At 44.3% G+C, this 20,019-nt stretch overlaps 1 protein-coding gene across 7 annotated transcripts in view; it reads left to right on the forward strand.

Moving 5' to 3' along the window:
- Positions 1-20,019, forward strand: part of ATP6V0A1 (ATPase H+ transporting V0 subunit a1) — a 196,835-nt gene that overhangs the window by 139,109 nt on the left and 37,707 nt on the right. For all 7 annotated transcript variants that reach the window (XM_063959439.1, XM_063959445.1, XM_063959441.1 and 4 more), the window contains exons 12-16: positions 474-613; positions 12,069-12,232; positions 13,054-13,144; positions 14,757-14,875; positions 19,774-19,990. In XM_063959439.1, coding sequence (XP_063815509.1) covers positions 474-613; positions 12,069-12,232; positions 13,054-13,144; positions 14,757-14,875; positions 19,774-19,990 — 731 coding nt within the window. The remainder of the gene's footprint in view (positions 1-473; positions 614-12,068; positions 12,233-13,053; positions 13,145-14,756; positions 14,876-19,773; positions 19,991-20,019) is intronic.

Genomic DNA, 20,019 nt, shown 5'->3' on the forward strand with positions numbered 1-20,019 from the left:
TCTATCTTGGTTGTTAATAATTACCAAAAGAAGTTTATCTACACTGTGGATCTATAAGCTGGTACTGTGTGCTGATAATCACGTGCTATTGTGCAAAGCCATTTTTAAATAGTGTTTAAACTTTGTTTATTGCATTTTAGAAGTATAATATATGTACTAATAATAAATTGCCTCTGGCAAACTTTATTTTATATGAGCGCTCCCTTTGGTTATTACATTTCTATGTTCATTTAAGTACTGCAAAATACTTATATGGGAGCTGCCACATAAATATTTAGATATATACAGGTGATTTTTTTTGCTATTAATTAGCTTGATATTTTAGAGTGCCTGATTATTATAATAATTATATTCGATATAATTGTTAATAGATCTGTTATCGGTTACACAATCTGTTAACATAATTTATTGAGGGAACCTATGATATTAGTGGTCAATAGACCTGTATTAATGCTATGTTTCTACCCTTGTAGCTCCATATACAATCATCACGTTCCCCTTCCTGTTCGCTGTGATGTTTGGGGACTTTGGACATGGCGTACTGATGACACTATTTGCGGTTTGGATGGTCGTGAGAGAGAGCCGGATTCTATCCCAAAAGACTGATAATGAGGTGTCTACTCTCACACATAGCTATTTAAATATGTGGAAATACAATTAGATGAAAATAGAATGGATGCTGTAAATATTTTAAACTGATAATTATATTTCTCTTACGTCCTAGGGGATGCTGGGGTCCACATTAGTACCATGGGGTATAGATGGGTCCACTAGGAGCCATTGGCACTTTAAGAGTTTGAGAGTGTGGGCTGGCTCCTCCCTCTATGCCCCTCATACCAGACTCTGTTTAGAAAATGTGCCCGGAGGAGCCGGTCACAGCTAGGGGAGCTCTACAGAGCTGCTTTAGAAAAAGTTTTTTCTAGAGTTTGTTATTTTACAGGGAGGCTGATGGCAACTGCCTCCCTGATTCGTGGGACTAAGGGGGGAGTAGTGTCCCCCCTGCGGTGTCTGAGCCACTATCTCCGCTGACAGGACACTGAGCTCCTGAGGGGATCGATCATTCCCCGCCACAGGGGATCGCTCACCCCAGCAGCATGCAGCCACACCCTTACAGAGCCAGAAGATTGGTGGCGAGTGAGTCACCGACCCCCCTAGCAAGCGGGGGGCCAGTGTGAAGATGGCGGCAACAGGGTATGGAGCGCAGTACTAACTGCACTCCGGGGCTCCGCGGTACATAGTGCGGTGCTGTGAGGGGTGCCCTGTGCCAGCGCCTACACCCTGCACTGGTCACACAGCCTGTTCAGGTACCGGGATCCCTGCTAGCATAATTCCTCAGGCCAGTATAATCCTATGAATAGCAGGAAGACAGCGCCATTTAGGGGCGGAGGTTCTCCTCAGAGCGGACCCAGCAGCGTTCAGCGCCATTTTCCTGCCTGCACATCGCTGTCAGTGAAGAGCAAGGCCCTCCAGAAGAACTCCAGCTATCTCTCACGGTACCAGGGGGTTGTAGAAGGGGGGGGGGGGGGAGGCTGTATACAGGCTGTGCAACCTATTAAGGTACACAGTCAGCGCTGGTTGGGGGTCTCCCTTTACCTAAAAAGCGCTGTGTGTGGGTTGGCACCAATCTCTGTGTCTCTCTTGCCATTCTTGGGGGTGAAACTCTGTCTGCCCTCCCCTGTGTGTATGTGGAGTGTCTGTGGTCTCCATTAAGCTATGTCCAGGGACTCTGTGTCATATGCTGCAGAGGATATGTCCTCTCAGGATGATCCCATTCCATGTAATCAGGATTGTACTGTTTCAGCACAGATACCAGCAAGGGAGCCTGAGTTATTATCCTCTATCAAATCTATGATTTCTCAGATTTATTCTAGGGTTGCACAGAATGAATCTGCAACTCAGGCTTTACAGAGCTCTATGGCAGTCTGTCCCAGTTCTGTTACCTCAGGGCCCCCAGCTGTATATTCCCAAAAACGTGCTCTTGCCCAGATTATGCGAGATGACACGGATACCGATTCTGACACTGAGGACGGTGATGGGGATGTTTTGAGGGGGGCAGCATCTCTTGCAAAAGGGGTGCAGTTGATGATAGAGGCCATTAGGGATGTGTTGTATATTGCTGATACAACACCTGTGCAGGTTGAGGAGGCTTACTTTACTGAAAATAAGAAAACTTCGCTAACCTTCCCTGCGTCAAAAGAATTAAATGCTATTTTTGAAAAAGCATGGGAAAACCCTGAGAAAAAATTCCAGATCCCTAAAAGGGTCCTGGTGGCATTTCATTTCCCTGTGGAGGATAGAAAAAAAATGGGAAAACCCGCCCATTGTTGACGTGTCTGTATCAAGACTCTCAAATAAGGTGGTTTTACCTGTTCCAGGATCCACCGCCTTGAAAGAGCCGTCTGATCGTAAAATTGATAATACGCTCAAATCCATGTACACGGCTTCAGGGGCTATATTACGTCCCACTATTGCCCGTGCTTGGATTGCCAAAGCTATAGTAAAGAGGTCAAGCACCTTACTTGAAGTTTTGGATACTATGGATAAATCTGATGTTGAATTGTGTTTGCGTAACATTCAGGATTCGTCAGGATTTCTGGTAGAATCCATGTAAGACCTGGGTTCCATGGCTGCAGGAATTTCTTCCATGTCTGTCTCAGTTTGTCGAGGACTGTGGCTGCGACAGTGGTCTGCCGACGCGGAATCCAGGAGAAGTGTGGAGACCCTACTCTACACAGGTCAGGCTCTCTTTGGGGAAGCGTTAGATGCGTGGATCTCCACGGCTACGACGGGGAAGTCACCTTTTCTTCCCTCAGCTGCACCTGCTACGAAGAAACCCTTTTCTTCAACTGCATCACCGCCCTTTCGGGCTGTCAAGCCACGAAAGACCAGACCGTCCAACACCTTCTTTAGGGGTGGCCGGCCCAAATCCAAGAAACCTGTTTCAGCGGGTTCCCAGGAACAGAAACCTGCTTCAGGTATGCCGAAGTCCTCCGCATGATGGTGGACTGCACGCCCCGGAGGTGGGGCTGGTGGGAGCGAGACTCAGACTTTTCTGTCACGTCTGGGTGTCCTCCGGTCTGGATCCCTGGGTGCAAGATATCGTGTCCCAGGGGTACAGGCTGGAATTTCAAGATCTCCCTCCTCATCGATTCTTCAAATCAGGCTTGCCAGCTTTGCTGGCAGACAGGGCTGTACTGCAGGCAGCCGTCCAGAAGGTGGTGGAGGCACAGGTTATTGTACCGGTCCCTCCTCATCTGCAAAACAAAGGTTACTATTCAAACCTTTTCGTGGTACCTATTGATTTATGGAATCATATTTATGAATATTAATATTTTAATATATCATATATGGTATTTAATATATTGATATATTTTAATTAATATGCGTTTATCATATATATCTGCAAATATATTATGTCAGGCTTACAAACTGATAAATAGATGCAGTCCTTATACATATGACTTATGAAATTATTAAGTTAAGATTTCTTAAAGAGAGTACAAGCTTGAATATTACCGCTCTTTTTATATGATTATTTATTTACAGGCAGATCAAATCGTACAGAATAAGATATACACAGTAGTGATATATATATATATATATATATATATATATATAAGATGGAGAGAGACGGCGGCACTCAGAGACTTTCACTTCCAAGTTAATCAAAGCAAAAAGTGCATTTATTCGTCAACGTTTCGGGGGACGAACCCCCTTCCTCAGGACACTGCAAACTAGTGATTATGCAAAGAACAACAACTTAAATACCCTACCTGTACCGTGTATCTGTGTCTGCCTCCACGTCCCCGCCGTCCTGTGCACGGAACCCGCACTTCCGGCAGCGTGTGGCATGCGAAATCCGGAAGTTGCGTCATCCCGCTGCACCGACCCCTCAGTGACGTGGCTGCAGACAGGAGAGAAAACGGTAACCATGGAGATGCGGCGCAGCATCGTAATGCTGCGTAGCCTCATAGTAAATGTGAGCCTTACAAAAATACAAAAATACAATACAAACTACCAACGTGTGAGAGCATAACAATAATGACAAAGCAAAACAGCACAAGTATACTGCATTACAGTGAATCGTGAAATCGTGATGCAGTACTCATAAAAACAGTGACAATAAATGCTTTATAGGTAAATGCACAAGTTAACTTCTGAGATCAGCCCAGTGTGGTCAATAATAAACCATACTCAATCCTGTCACACCAGAGAAAATCAATAAAAAGTGAAAAAATAAATAAATAAAATAAATATATATAAATAAAAAGACTGGAGTATAGTGAATCATAGAACAATTCATTTAGGCATCATACAGTGTATAATGAGTATGATACATACGTAGCCCTGTTTACGGTATACCTATATCACAGTAACATATCACACTAGAGCCCTACTGTGTGGCCAAATAGTGTTTAGGGCTTATTAAAGTTTACCGGTATTAAAGAGGGTGAATGATGCATGGTTGGAAAGCCTGGTAGACATCATACAGCCTGAACCAGGTGGTCACCTATGTGACAAGGTTATCCTGGAGCCCCCTGGCTGCGCAGTGGGTTATGGTGTGACAGCACCATGAACAGCCACTGTGTCTATTGGGCAAACTGGACAAACTGAAAACCAACTGAAAAAACAGGCATGGAATGACTGGATGGCCATATATGCCAACCTCACCTAAAGAAAGCATTGTAAATTCAGTTGTTCATTAAGACCTCTAGGGTGGATGGTGTCTAATTTAAAAATCCAGCGGGCCTCAAGTTGTAACAATTGAGTCGCTCTGTCTCCACCGCGGACAGAGGACGGGATGTGGTCCACTATCTTGTATCTGATGGCTGCCAAACTGTGTCGCATCTGAACAAAATGGCGTGCGACCGGTTGGTCGCTTTTACCGGTGTTGAGGGCAGCCCTAATGGCCGACCTGTGAAGGGCCATTCGTTCCTTAAAGAGGCATTGTGTCTTGCCTACGTAATATAGGCTACAAGGACAGACCAATACGTATATTACATATGAGGAACTACAAGTCAATGGCCATCGGATGTTAATTTTTTTCCCGGTATGGGGATGTGGAATGGAGTCACCCGTGAGCATGTAGCTACATGTGGTGCAGCCCAAACATTTAAAACAGCCAGGTTTTCGGCTCAAAAAATGTTTGGCTGTCGTGGCTGTTTTAAAGCCCGTGATGTCATTTTTAACCACTAAATCCTTGATGTTAGCGCTACGTGTATAACATGGCATGATTCTGGAATGTTTCAGGGCTGATAAGCCCGGATCAGAGCTGATAATGGGCCACATCTGTTTAATCCTCTTGTTGGTCCTGGAGCTGTTGGTATTAAATTCGTTAACCCAGGTAACTTTGTCATTGGTTGTTCTGGGGTTGTCACCCCTCAACGCCTCACTCCTACTAAGGGCCATGACCTTCCTGCGTGCCTGCTTCAGTATATCAGTGGGGTAACCCCTCTGGCGGAATTTCTCCGACATCAGATCTAGCTGCTGTTCAAGGTCCTCAGGTTCGCTAGTAATTCTGCGGACCCTGAGAAACTGAGAAAACGGCAGGCCTCTGACCAAAGGTCTGGGGTGAAAGCTGTCATAACGGAGCAGGGAATTCCGATCGGTAGGCTTACTATACAATGACGTGCGGATCGTGCCATCATGGAGTGTAATTTTGATATCTAAAAAGCAAATTTCTTTGGCATGTGACGTGAGGGTGAACTTGACCGGGCTGGTAGACCCATTATGTTCCTCAATTAAAGTGCAAAGTATCTGGGGATCATGTGTCCAAAACACAAGCAAATCATCTATATACCGAAAATATACTGAAATATGTTCGGCAATAGAAGTCTGTTCAAAAAATAAACGGCGTTCTACCTCCCACATGTAGGCATTGGCCAGTGACGGAGCCACTGCCGACCCCATTGCCCACCCTCTTTTCTGAATGAAGAACCGGCCATTAAACAAAAAATAATTATGTGTTAGTGTGTATTCCAGTAGTGTGATAAATAAGTCAATGTCAGGCCCGGTGTACAATGGATTATTAGTGATGAGGTGTCTCACTGCCGCTAAACCTGCTGTGTGCGGGATGCATGTGTATAGGCTTGTTACGTCTAGCGTATTTAATGTGGTGTCAAGGTGGACCGGCCCAAACTCGACCAGCTTCCTCAAAAGCATGTTAGAATCCTTGAGGTGGGTAAAAGTGGCCTGGATGCAAGGTTGCAAATATACATCCAGGAAAATGGCTAATGCCTCACACAATGAGCCCCTGGCGGAGATGATGGGCCGGCCAGGGGGATGTTGGGCATTTTTATGTAATTTGGGGATAGCGTAAAATATGGGGGTGACAGGAAACCTACAGCATAGCTTGTTGTATATTTCTTGTGAAATAAGCCCTTCAGACAAAGCTAAACTTAAAATATCGTCCAGCTCAGATTTAAACTCATGGGTAGGGTCAGCAGACAGTACGCTATATGTGTCACTGTCAGCCAGCAGACGATCACATTCTGCAATATAAAAGTCCGTGTCCATGACGACGATCCCACCGCCTTTATCTGCTCCCCTAACAATTATGTCCTGCCTCCCCTGGAGAGATTTAAGGGCCAGTTGTTCTTCTCGTGTGAGATTTTTGTTAATCCGGGGGGCTGGAACATCCTGTAAGCCATCCATCATCCGTGAGAAGGTTTTGATGGACGCATTGGTGGAAACTGGATCAAATTTAGAAGCAGTACCTAGTTTCCTAATCTGGGGATGTAAACTGGGTTTAACTGGATGCATGGGTGATTTATCGAAATGTTCACGGAGCTTGAGGGATCTGTTAAATTTAAAAGTCTCTACCTTCCACCTAAACTTGTCGGGAGACTTTGTGGGGACGTATGCGAGTCCTTTGGCTAAGACAGATGTTTCCGCCGGGGAGAGGGGTACCGAGGAAAGGTTGAAGATGGCATCCGAGTCTATCGTGGGGGGCGGCCGCCCCTTTTGCCGCCTCGACTGCCCGCCCCTGCGGGTGGGCGTTTTCTTCTGCCGGAGGCCACTGCCCTGGTGATTGCCCCTAAAGGGGCCCCCTGTGGAGGGGGGGTCTGTTCAGCAGTGAGTGCGTCATCAGTTTCGCTAGCTGAAGTGCTACGTTGTGAATGATGAACACGTTGTCTCCGGTAGCCTCTACCTCTGTGTGGCCCAGAGGGAGCTGTGGAATTAGTTAACCAAGTGTAGACCCGATGTTGCTCGTAGTCGGATTGCACCTTCTTCAATTTATCCTTCTTGAACTTGATAAGCTCAGTGCGGTACAGTTCAACCTGAGTCTTTAGTTTGTCTAGCCAATTAGTGGTTTTGTCTCCAGTGAGGGTATTCCATGGATTATATATATATATATATATATTAAGCTATGCTTCCTTAGTTATATAACATAAAACAACATGACATAAGTTTCACAAACAGTTTCAATTGCTAACATAAAGTGTATACTTGCAAGTTACATGATTGCCATCCCAAGGATCATTCTTTCTGCATCTTCTTCATGACTTCTTCTTCTTCTCCTGACTGACGTCCTTCTTTCCTTCTGACTAACTTCCCTAGACCTGCCTCTTTTTATGCCATATTTTACCAATTCAAACTAGCATATTCTCACAGTTTCCAATGGAATAGATAATTATAGGTTTGTCAGATTCCAAGGTGTAATAAAACGTTCTCTGCTCCAACTTGGATATTCTGCCTTAAGCAGGTATGGTGCCATAAAACGTGTCCTTTCCTTATACTGTACATCAAAGACCTTCCTTTGGTTATTTGAAGTCTGTTCACTATGGTTACATCGCCTATTTATAATGAATTATATTTTGATTCAGACAACATCCATTGCCCTAATATTATATTGAGTGCGGACAATTACCTATATGGCAACATACCGAAACTGGATAGTTTGGTCAGGCCCATTCTGAACCTAAAATCGCTAAATCCCTTTCTGAAGGAGTTCAGGTTCAAAATGGAGTCTCTAAGGGCGGTCATATCAAGTCTGGAAGAGGGGGAATTCCTGGTATCCTTATATATATATATATATATTTGCTAACAAATTGTAATAGCAGGAGTGGTGTATGTATGTATGTATGTATGTATATATATATATATATATATCAGTATATGGATATATGTATACCTTGAGGATGGAAATAGATAATCATATCATGTGTGGGATCATATTGTTCAGAGTCAGGTAAACATTAATCTGGTGGGAATAAGAATATTATTATATATTACCACATTAAATTATTAATAATACCAGATTTATGTATGATTAATGTGATGGGTTTAACTGGTCATGGGGCGGGAACTCAGATGCAAACAACAGAAATCACATCTCAAGTCTTAGCCATCGCCCACTTCTTGAGCTGACCAATGATCCCCGGTGCACAGGATATGTCCTACCCCCGAACCAATGGAAGAAGAGCACACAGTGTCTATTGTATTATGTTCTGATCTACTGTATAAAGAGCCAGCTGCATGCCAGGTCACTATCAAAGACTCTAAAAGTTATCTATCTAGATGACCGAGGACCAGACTGGGTAGCGCGGCAAAATCCAAACAAGTATGTACCATTGACTGTAGCCATTATTCTTTTGTATTGTATTGCTTTGTTATTGTAACCCCCTTTCAGTAATAATATGTTGTGGTGTCAGAACCCAGCATTTTAAATACAATCTGGTGTCGTGTTTTCCTTTCCCTGCTAAGGTATTAAAGTGTATTTACAGCCACTCAGGCTGCTGCATTGTGCTAACAGCGTATAGGCCTGTGTACGCAAACTGTGTAGTCACTACGCCCTTTAGGCGTATGTACGCAGAGTGCGTACACTGTGCGACTTTGTGTGACTTTGTGTACGTAAGGTTCGTGAATAATATAAAGGTGAAAGGTTAATTATAGCGGCCGCAGCGGCTCCATTTAAAGTGTATGAAATATCTTTTTAAAGTGTTGCTTTTAGTCCTGTATGTAAATCAGCATTTACATTCCAGGTCGAGGGACCCGCAAGCAGTGGCGGTGGACGCCCTGGGGATTCCGTGGGTTTTCCGGTCGGTGTACGTGTTTCCACCACTCCCACTCATTCCAGGAGTGCTAAAGCTCATAAGGAGAACAAGGGTTCAAGCGATCCTCATTGCTCCAGACTGGCCAAGAAGGTCTTGGTACGCGGATCTTCTGGATCTACTGCTAGAAGAGCCGAGGCCTCCTCCTCTTCGGGAGGACCTGCTGCAGCAGGGGCCATTCGCATATCAAGACTTATCGTGGCTGCGTTTGACGGCATAGAGGTGACATTTTCAACTGAGCCTGAAGTTGGGGTCCATAAAGGTCCGAATTTCGGCCCTATCCATTTTCTTCCAGAAACAGTTGGCTGCCCTCCCTGAGGTTCAGACTTTTTTGAAGGGAGTTCTGCACATCCAGCCTCCCTTTGTGCCGCCTACGGCGCCCTGGGATCTTAACAGTTGCATTTCCTCCAGTCGGACTGATTTGAGCATCTACAGGAGGATGAGGTCAAGTTTCTCACGTGGAATGCTGTCACTTTGTTGGCCTTAGCTTCTGGTAGACGTGTGCCCATACTTGATCTTCCATGAAGATAGGGCTGAGCTTCGACACGTCAGCAGTTTCTTCCGAAGGTTGTGTCAGCATTTCTGGCACCACATATTGTGGTGCCAGTTGCTACTGACTCCTCAATTTCATCAAAGTCCTTGGATGTTGTAAGGGCTCTGAAAATCTATGTGAAGAGGACAGCTCATCACAGAAAATCGGACTCTCTGTCCTGTATGATCCCAAGAAACTTGAGTGTCCTGCTTCTAAGCAGGCAATCTCTCGCTGGATCAGGTTCACTATCCAGCATGCGTATTCTATGGCAGGATTGCCATATCCTACGTCTTTTAAGGCCCATTCTACTCGTAAGGTGGGTTCTTCCTGGGCGGCTGCCCGGGGTGTCTCGGCTTTACAGCTTTGCCGAGCGGCTACTTGGTCTGGGTCGAACACGTTTGCAAAGTTCTACAAGTTCGATACTTTGACCGCTGAGGACCTGAAGTTTGGTCAATCAGTTCTGCAGGAGCCTTCGCACTCTCCCTCCCGTTCTGGGAGCTTTGGTACATCCCCATGGTACTAATGTGGATCCCAGCATCCTCTAGGATGTAAGAGAAAATAGGATTTTGGTTACCTACCGGCAAATCCTTTTCTCGTAGTCCGTAGAGGATGCTGGGTGCCCGCCCAGCGCTTCGTTTTTCTGCTATCATTATTTGGTTCAGTACAACTTTGTTTTAGTTGAGTACTGCATTGTTACTGGGTAAGTAATGTTTCAGCGGTTGCTGCGTTTCAAGCTACTTAGCTTGATGTGCCTTGTATGTGTGAGCTGGTGTGAATCTCGCCAATATCTGTTTTCAATCCTTCTCTCGAAGATGTCCGTCTCCTCGGGCACAGTTTCTAGACTGAGTCTGATAGGAAGGGTATAGAGGGAAGAGCTAGCCCACACTCTCAAACTCTTAAAGTGCCAATAGCTCCTGGTGGACCTGTCTATACCCCATGGTACTAATGTGGACCCCAGCATCCTCTACGGACTACGAGAAAAGGATTTACCGGTAGGTAACCAAAATCCTATTATGAAATCACGTTCTATGGCCTAATTAGTCCCATTTTTCATATTGCAGCACACACTTTAATTTTTTTTTCAAGTTATGCCTGACTGACTACCAGGCTATCACTGGTTATCAGTGGAGATTCTGTTTGATTGCAAGCATAGAGATTTGTCCACATTCCTTTTCATGAAATCATGCAAAACAGCTATGGTTGGCACCCCACTGGCTATGCGACTTAGTCACGCCAAGCCTCCCCCCAGAGATATTTCCTCAAAATCTGCATCTTAATCGCATCACTGATGCGATAAATGTACAATGTAGGGGTACCCTGAATACTGAGGCTGGCATTCCATGTACTCAGTTGCTAATATGGGTAAAAGGCAAAAGACAGAGCTTCAATAAGAGAGACCCGTGTCATGCCTCACTTTATGTATTGCTATGTTTAATCTGCAACTTTACACCAATTCCTTTGCTTTGAAAGTACTAATGTAGTGTGCCTTGTACACTGCAAGTGGCTTAGTGTGCGGCTACAATGTAAAGAAGAAGCAGTGCTCCGGAAAAGTAGAAATTGCTAGCCGTGGGGTCTCAGTTGCACTAAGTATCTCCTTCCATATGGTGCAAAATGCTAAGTGACTGCGGACACATCTGTATTGTGTTTCAGCAGCTGGTTCCCCCATCCTAAATTTCATGTCACATCATTCTTGCAGGTCAAAGTATCTTCAGCTGGATGAAATGCATTTTTTTACATGGTTTCAGATTTGACCACCCTTTGAAAATTCTGCCCTCACTTACAATATTGTTTTCTGCCCCAAAAAGTTTATGAACTTCGTTAATTTAACTGTGTGCCACAATCCGTATAATCACCATTTTATTAAGTGTTCTCAGCATGTGTTCTACAGATGATGTATATATGTAATAACCATAACTTAAAGTAGTTGTAACTGCTGAGCTGAGTTATCTAGTGCAAATGCTATATCTGGAATGACAAGCAGCCTGCTGTGTCTCATATTCAAAATGTCTAATAAGCCTGAAATACAATTGACTCTAGAAAGAAAAGGAATATTATAATAAACATAATTGAAAAGTTGTCTTTATCGAGGCAGTCTGTAAATGATCCCTTCCCAATAGCAGCACTTTTTATTAGGGTGCTGGCACTTTGTTATAGCTGAGACCTCTGCCATTCACCTTTGGTGCTGCTAGTCTGTTTTCACCATGTAAAGAGCCGGATAACGCTGAAGGTGATCAGCTTTGGTCTTGGCTATATATTCATGAGGAACTCCCATAAAAGTACTACTATAGCAAAGGGAAATTATTTAGTAAAATAGATACGTTCCTAACTTCCTACTTTTGATTTTAGAAAGTCCTTAATAAGTCCATTCCTAAAGATCATAAAATTGTTGCTCAAAGTAGTGATTCAACCCAGATAGATATTTGATGTGTTCTATATCTGTGTTCGTCCTTTGTATTAACTTTGTTCTTCTATTTTATGCACAGCTCTTCAATATGGTGTTCAGTGGTAGATATATTATTCTTCTGATGGGGGCCTTCTCTATCTATACTGGCCTCATCTACAATGACTGCTTCTCTAAAGCTCTCAACATGTTTGGCTCCTCGTGGAGTGTGAGACCAATGTTCACCAGTACAAAGGCCAACTGGACGTGAGTATCGGAGCAAATGGTCATTGGCAAATATAGGCCCAAATGTATTAAGCCTTAAAAAGTGATAAAGTGGAGATAGAGTGATAAATGATCAGCCAATCAGCTTCCTAAATGTCATTTTTCAAGCACAAAGGGAAGGGGGCTCTAGTTTGCACACCATAATTAAGTAATGAGGTGCTACTCTGCTTGAGACTTAATACAGTATACAAGGGGAAAAAGGTGCAGGTGCACTGTCTCACACTAGCTCAACCTGTAATAACCAGAGGCATTTAGCATAATTCTGGCCAGGGCTATGAGCTTACCCACCGCGCCAAGGTAGCCTCTCATTGGGTAAGTCCCTAACACTAACTAGCTAGTGTGAGACAGTGCACCTGCACCTTTTTCCCCTTGTATACCATTTTTCAAACACAGCCTGTTACATGGCAGTTTGGAATCTGATTGGCTGGTCATTTATCATTCTTTTTCCGTCTCCACTTTATCACTTTTTAAGGCTTAATACATTTGGGCAGTACTTAAAGAGTATATGGTTTCCTAAATGTACACACACTCACTCATTCTATAAATCTGATGAATGTATTATTTTTAGTTTCATGAGCTAGATTCTACAAAAGTCATTGTGGCCTGGTTATGAGGGAAAAGGATACCTTGAAATCTGACTTGAATAGGATATGTAATTAACACTATTGCTACTATTGGATAGTTATATATCCAACATAAATAGAGCTCTAGTGAAAATACATTTTTAATGGCATTTCGCGAATACATTTGTATCTTACCTGAAAACTACTTAACATGATTGCTATCTGATCCCCTCTTTGTAGAGAAGACCTTCTGAGGGTTGTGCCAGCTCTGCAGCTTGATCCAGATGTCAGTGGAGTGTTCAATGGACCTTATCCTTTTGGCATTGATCCGGTAAAAGTTTTAAAACTGTCATTTCTCAGAAATGTCATAGGGGGGTATCCAGTTTGCCGTGAAAAATGGGGAGGGTTTTGTGTTTTTTATTTCACCGCTGTTTTTATCTTCCCTATCCAATTACTTCATGTGAAATCCCCACTTTTTCAAGCAAAAATACATAGAGCCAGATTAAAATCTCCCCACTCCCCCCCCCCCCCTTCTGCCCGCGCTCGCTGGCATTATTCTAATGTTACTGCCGATGGGCGCAACAAGTTAATTTTAGCTTGCTACCCCAGGTGTAGCAAGATGAAATGCGTGTAAAGAGACCTGTTTGGGAGCCCAAACGGGTCTCTTCACAATCGCACCTATTACTTTAGTTGGGTTTAGGTGCTTTTGCGTGCCTAAACTCAGCTGTGATGGACGCTTTCAGCGTGATAACGGGGGGCATTTGAATATCGCCCCTCTATCTCCCGTCACTTTAGGCTGGAGATGGGGGTGCAATAAGATTTTAATTCCCCCCATAGTGTCCACGAAAAGCCGCAGACCTATGTATTTTTGTGGCACTTTTTGCATACAAAATGGTCACTTATTGGGTATAAGACTTTGCCTACCTCAGGCAGGCGATAACCAATCCTCCTTAAGTGCCAGTATCGGGGGATAAGCACCGTTTATTGGGGCTAATAGAATAAACCCTGTAGAACCAGTTAGCGGCTAATTGGATACCCCCCTTTGTGTAGTACAGGGCGGGTGATTGCAGAATCTTGCTTTTTATACTGTTTTTGAGGGGAAAAACCTAGTAAAGATTCATTTTAATCCACATTCTGAAATTGTTAATTCACCATAATAGAATTAGGGATTAATTTACCAGTTTCTCTAATGTTGTAAATAACTATTGTATTCCTAAATGAATTGACTTGTGGCACATTTGACTACCAAAAAAAAAAAGTAAAATCTTGCAGTAGTTTATATTCAGATCAGTGGTGTTTCCAGCATGTGGATTGTATTTTAGCAGGGGATGGCCACATACTTTTTCTCCATGTTATAGGAGCCGTTATTCTATAGCAGGAGAACCCATTGCTCGTGGTTTCCCCATTTTGAGGGAAAACTGAACCAGGCTGTCTAGCGCTTGAGAATTTGACAGATTTTAAGGGGCCAATTCAATTACAGACAAAGTGCTTCCAGAGCGGCTTTGCAAAGTATCTCTCATCCCATGGAAGTGCAGCAGAATGAGAATATAACGCCTTACTGCAATTGCTGTTATATGCCGGAAGCTCTCCGCATGTAATTAAGCTATAGTCAGTGTTTTAAAGTGTTTTTATTCCTTCACTCTTGCTAGTTATTAAAGAATCTGGAGTGTCTGAAATTTGGTGATTTCCATATTATTTCCTAAACCTCCATTCTTCCTGCTCTGTGCCTTACTCTGTAGAAAGCTGTGATTTTGGTGATTATGCTCTGTTTGGCAATTTTCCTTTTTTAATTATTTATTTGAGAGGTATTTTTTATAAGGTATGAGTTATATGCAGTTAACCTTTACTAGAGTTGCTGAATTACAAATGCCTATGTAAACAACTACACAAACCCCAAATTCTGCAAATTTACTGTTTTCACCATTATTGTGTTTGTAATACAGATTTGGAGCATAGCAACTAACAAGCTGACCTTCTTGAACTCCTTCAAAATGAAAATGTCGGTCATCCTTGGCATCATACATATGCTTTTTGGGGTCACCCTCGGCTTACTGAACCACATGTACGTATACACCTGTCAGTGAAGACTAGTTAGATGTAATCTGTTGATCTAAATGAAGGTGCATACACACAGTGAGATTCGGGCTAACCCCAATTCTCACTATACGACAGGGTCTAGGTCGGTATCGCAAGCACCTAATGTCTGTGCTTGCGATAGTGACTATGGCCCTCATTCCGAGTTGTTCGCTCGCAAGCTGCTTTTAGCAGCATTGCACACGCTAAGCCGCCGCCGCCGCCTACTGGGAGTGAATCTTAGTTTAGCAAAATTGCGAACGAAAGATTCTCAAAATTGCGAATAGAAATTTCTTAGCAGTTTCTGAGTAGCTCGACACTTACTCAGCCACTGCGATCAGTTCAGTCAGTTTCGTTCCTGGTTTGACGTCACAAACACACCCAGCGTTCGCCCAGACACTCCCCTGTTTCTCCAGCCACTCCCGCGTTTTCCCCAGAAACGGCAGCGTTTTTTCACACACTCCCATAAAACGGCCTGTTTCCGCCCAGAAACACCCACTTCCTGTCAATCACATTACGACCACCAGAACGAAGAAAAAACCTTGTAATGCCGTGAGTAAAAAACCAAACTTCTTAGCAAATTTACTTGTCGCAGTGCGAACATTGCGCATGCGCAATTAGCGGAAAATCGCTGCGATGCGAAGAAAATTACCGAGCGAACAACTCAGAATGAGGGCCTATATGCGATTTTGGCTAAGTGTCAGTTTTGACTATCTTTTCTACGAGATAGTGAAAATGTACTTGCCTGCATAGTCTATCTAGGCTTGCAAAGCCGACTGCGCGGGACCGCACATCGGCATCGTATCGGGATCGCAAGGTGACTTTCACCATGCGATCTGCACTAACTTTTCTTACGATTTTGACTATATAATTGGGTGTAGTACGGCTGACCGGCGGTCTCCTGACCGCCGGTCAGCTTACCGACGCCGGGATCCCGGCGGGGAGGGGCGAGTGCAGCAAGCCCCTTGCGGGCTCGCTGCGCTCACCACGCTGCGGGCTCGGTGGCGACCTGCGGTCGCCACGGGTTCTGTTCCCACTCTATGGGTGTCGTGGACACCCACGAGTGGAAATAGTCCCTGTTGGTCGGCATGCCGACCATCGGGACAGTGACCCGTCGGGCTGGTGGAGGAGGTCATGTGACTGTCGGTCAGCTGACCGGCGGTCACATGAATACCACCCATATAGTCAATATCATAAGAAAAAATCTCACCGTGTGTACACACCTTAAGGTGCATATCCTATATAACAACATAGTTATTACAGTGGTGGTCTGGTCTGTGCTTTCTCCTTCTATTCACTTCTCCTGATCTACTTACCACACAATCTTCAAGCAGTGGTTATACATACATCACTTAGTGGATCATTTCAGTGGTTGAGGTCATGATCCAAGATCTGATATGCACCAGCCAATCAGCTTCTAACTGCCATGTTACAGGCTGGGTTTGAAAAATGTCAGTAATGAGCTGACTGGCTGGTGCGTTATCACCTTCCACTTTATCACTTCACCCGGCTTAATAAATCTGCCCCTGAGTTTCCTTCCTAATCGCCATCCTTAGCCCCTTAAAGATCTGTAGGTGTCCTATAGCTTTGTGATTCACACTAATGTCACTGTTTTATCTGTGTGGCAGTGTATTAGAAACTAATTTTGTAACTACTATGTATATCTTTCTGGACACACGGGGCTTTCTTAGCCTCATAGATAAATATATATTTTTAGTTTGCCTAGGTGCGACAAGAAAAAACAAATGTACTCCCATTCTGCTTTTTTTATTTATTTATTGTGACTCTTTAGGGTTAATTCAATTAGTGGGCAAGTTGCTGTTGCAACAGCGTGGAAACACCAGCAACAGCACCTCAACTGGCCCCCCGTACACCCGATCTTAGCCATGAGTCATAGTTCATTGTACACAGACTTATGGTGCTGCAAAATAAAAGGCGCACATTCGGTGCTATTGTAAGTGTGGCATGTGGCCACATCTTCTTGCAGGGTATCCACGTGGCGCTAAATGAATCGACCCCCTGTGCATTTATGTGTGTATTCATTTTTTATTTGTAAATGCTGTCCTTTTGAAATTATTTTCTTCCTTCTCCATATGGGACACTGGCTTTATGCTGGGTATAGGCTGGTGAGTAGTTAACTTTTCTTTCCCAGCAGCCCAGGCTTCTTCTCCCCTATACCCCGCCCCCAGCCACAGCCAGTTTTCATTTGTTGCTTGCAGGTGACAACTTTTCTTTCTATTGTTTACTTTTTATTTATTTTACTTAGTGGGCAGCACTAGGCATCCTACAGGACACCCGCACTGCCACTCCACCAACCCCAAACACCAATGGCGGCAGTGCTGGTGACTCGGTCAGTGTCTTTGGCCGGGCTCCACATCGCACACTGGAATCCGCTGCCGGACACAGCAGGGGGACAGGTGCAAATTGTTGCGACTGCCACCGCCAGTGAGGTAGACCACTGGCAGTGCTGACCGTAAGCATCCAGGTCGCTCTGTAACCTCTCAGACCAGCAGGGCAGTTAGACATTGGGGCAACTCTATGTAGGCAATGATTTGCCCTAATGATCATTTCAAAAAGGGGAGGAAGGCTCTCCCTGTTGGCTCCTCCCCTACCCTCAGAGCAGGCATCCCGCCACAGGGCGACTCTTCCTCTCTCTCCCGTCCTTCACAGAGAAGTCAAGCAGCCATTTTACTCAGTGCCTGCTTCAGCTCATCTCTGGAGCGTTGCACGGGTTCCTGGTCTTCCTGTATACCTCACTCTCAGCTTTTCAGATTATACAAATATGTGGCTCCTCCTTCCCCTTGGGGTTTGGTATGTTGAGCGTTTACTGACCACTATTACCTGCATAGAATGTTACTGTGTGCACATAGTTAAATGCTTAGTAGTACTTTGTGTATTTCTCACTCTCTTCTCACTAATTAGTTTCTGTTATTACTGTTCTGTCGGACATATTACTGTTCTGTCGGATATATTACTATTCATATAGCTAATTGTGTTAATTTTTGCGTGGGTCATATTATATATCACCTTCTGCAGATCCCCATTTTTCTGTATTTGTGGTGCGTTAACATTCATTGCACGCCACTGTTTGCATAACTTTGTGTGTGGGGACTTTTTTGGATTTCTGTACCATGTCTTCCAAGAGTAAAGCACCCAGGAAGGTGGGTGCTCCTGTGTTGCGTAACTGCAGTACTTGTACTGTTGTACTTTCTCCTTTCACTTGTGGTGGCTCCAAGGGTCCCATTTGAACAGGGGCCATCCCTTTTGGACTCAGGACTAGGTCCTACTCTCCACCGACGCAAGTCTTCGCAGGTCGGGGGCAGTGAGCTCTTCTAGTGGATGCCTTAGCGGTTCGGTGGTCCTTCCCTCTCATGTACATCTATTCCCGTCCCAATTTCACTGATTTCGTGGGTCCTCCACTAGTTAACTTAGAGGGCGGCACCGTGATCCTTCTAGTTCCCGATTGGCTGTGATGGGCTTAGTATGTGAATCTTCTGAGCCTCTCAATCGACGCTACACTGAGTCTTCCTCTACAGCCAGATCTTCTGTCTCTATTCCCATGATCCATCCGGATCTGGCCTGCCTAGCTTTGACAGTGTGGCTCTTGAGACATCCGTCCTGAGAGCTAATGGGACTATCCGCCACGCTTCCTCTGTGGCGGACCTTCTTGTCCCAGCTGTGGCGACAGCTCATTCCACCTGGTCAGTGGGAACTTCTTGGACAGCTCGACATGGGGCCTGTGCGGAGCAGCTTCATAAAACGTCCACTTGGTCTTCTGCCCATACGTTTCTCAAGTTCTACTCCTTTGACACCTTTGCCTCCACAGATGCAACTGTCTGTTTCTCTCAGTGCAGCTCAGGAGCATCCCCTCCCTTAGGAAAATTGCTTTGGGACATTCCAGCGTAAAGCCTGTGTCTCCTATAGAGATAGAAGAAAAGGAGATTTATGAGCTTACCTGTTGAATCCTTTTCTTCAATTCCATAGGGGACACAGGGCGCCCACCCTGACACACCTGCCTTCGGCTTGCTAACTTAACTGGCTGCCTTTGGCTAGGGGTGGGGTATAAGGGAGAGGGAACCTGGGCTGCTGGGAAAGAAAAGTTAATTATACAGTATTTGGTGCCCAGACTGCTACTCCCCAGCCTATACCCAGAGTAAAGCCTGCGTCCCCTATGGAATCGAAGAAAAGGATTTAACGGGTAAGCACATGAATCTCATTATTCCCTATGAGGACTGATATGCAGTTATTTCTGTTGTTATTACTATTAGAGTGTGTGAACACAATCTGAGATATAAGATCGTGTTACAGTATGTTGGCAAATTCTGTAATGTTGACATTGTTTGGAAGACTCATTCTGGGGCTTTTAAGACGCAAGGACTCTTCCTCCTGATAGGGGACCCCCTGATGATGACATCACAGGGAGTTTTACAATAGAATGCCAGGTATGCAGATCTAAAAGCTGTGAACTGCTTGAATCAACTTTCTGCTTTGGAATTTGAGCCTGAGACCAACTAGGACAGTCCTGTCCCGGACTACAGTTCTACCTGTGTATCTATGGTCATCCGCCCAGTTTCATTTGGGTGGTTCAGTCCATGTGCTGAAGATGCTCAATGTCCTATATAGCCACACATGTATAAACCAAACAACAGGCTCTGATCCTTTGTGGGCAGTTTTACCTAGACACACTTGATTTTCTAAGTAGACTCCCCATAAAATGAAGTAGTCCACAAAGTGAGTAAAATAAACTTTGGAACGGTGATGTACTTGGACTGGTATAATAGCAACTTTACAGATGGAGATAGCATGAATGTGTGGTCCCTAAACATGAATATCTGATTAGAAAGTGAGACTTTATTTATTTATTGTTTTTATTTTTTGTCTTTTTAGATACTTCAAGAAGCCTTTGAACATTTATCTTGGATTTATCCCAGAGATTATCTTCATGTTGTCTCTGTTTGGATACTTGGTCATACTCATACTTTTCAAGTGGTGCGCCTATGATGCTGCCACCTCTAAGGGTGCTCCTAGCCTCCTAATTCACTTCATTAACATGTTCCTCTTCAACTACAGTGATCCGAATACTCCTCCGCTTTATAGCGGCCAGGTAGGAACACAACATTGTGTGTCCCTTGT

This window comes from Pseudophryne corroboree, chromosome 3 (genome assembly GCF_028390025.1).
Source record: "Pseudophryne corroboree isolate aPseCor3 chromosome 3, aPseCor3.hap2, whole genome shotgun sequence".
Lineage (NCBI taxonomy): Eukaryota > Metazoa > Chordata > Amphibia > Anura > Myobatrachidae > Pseudophryne > Pseudophryne corroboree.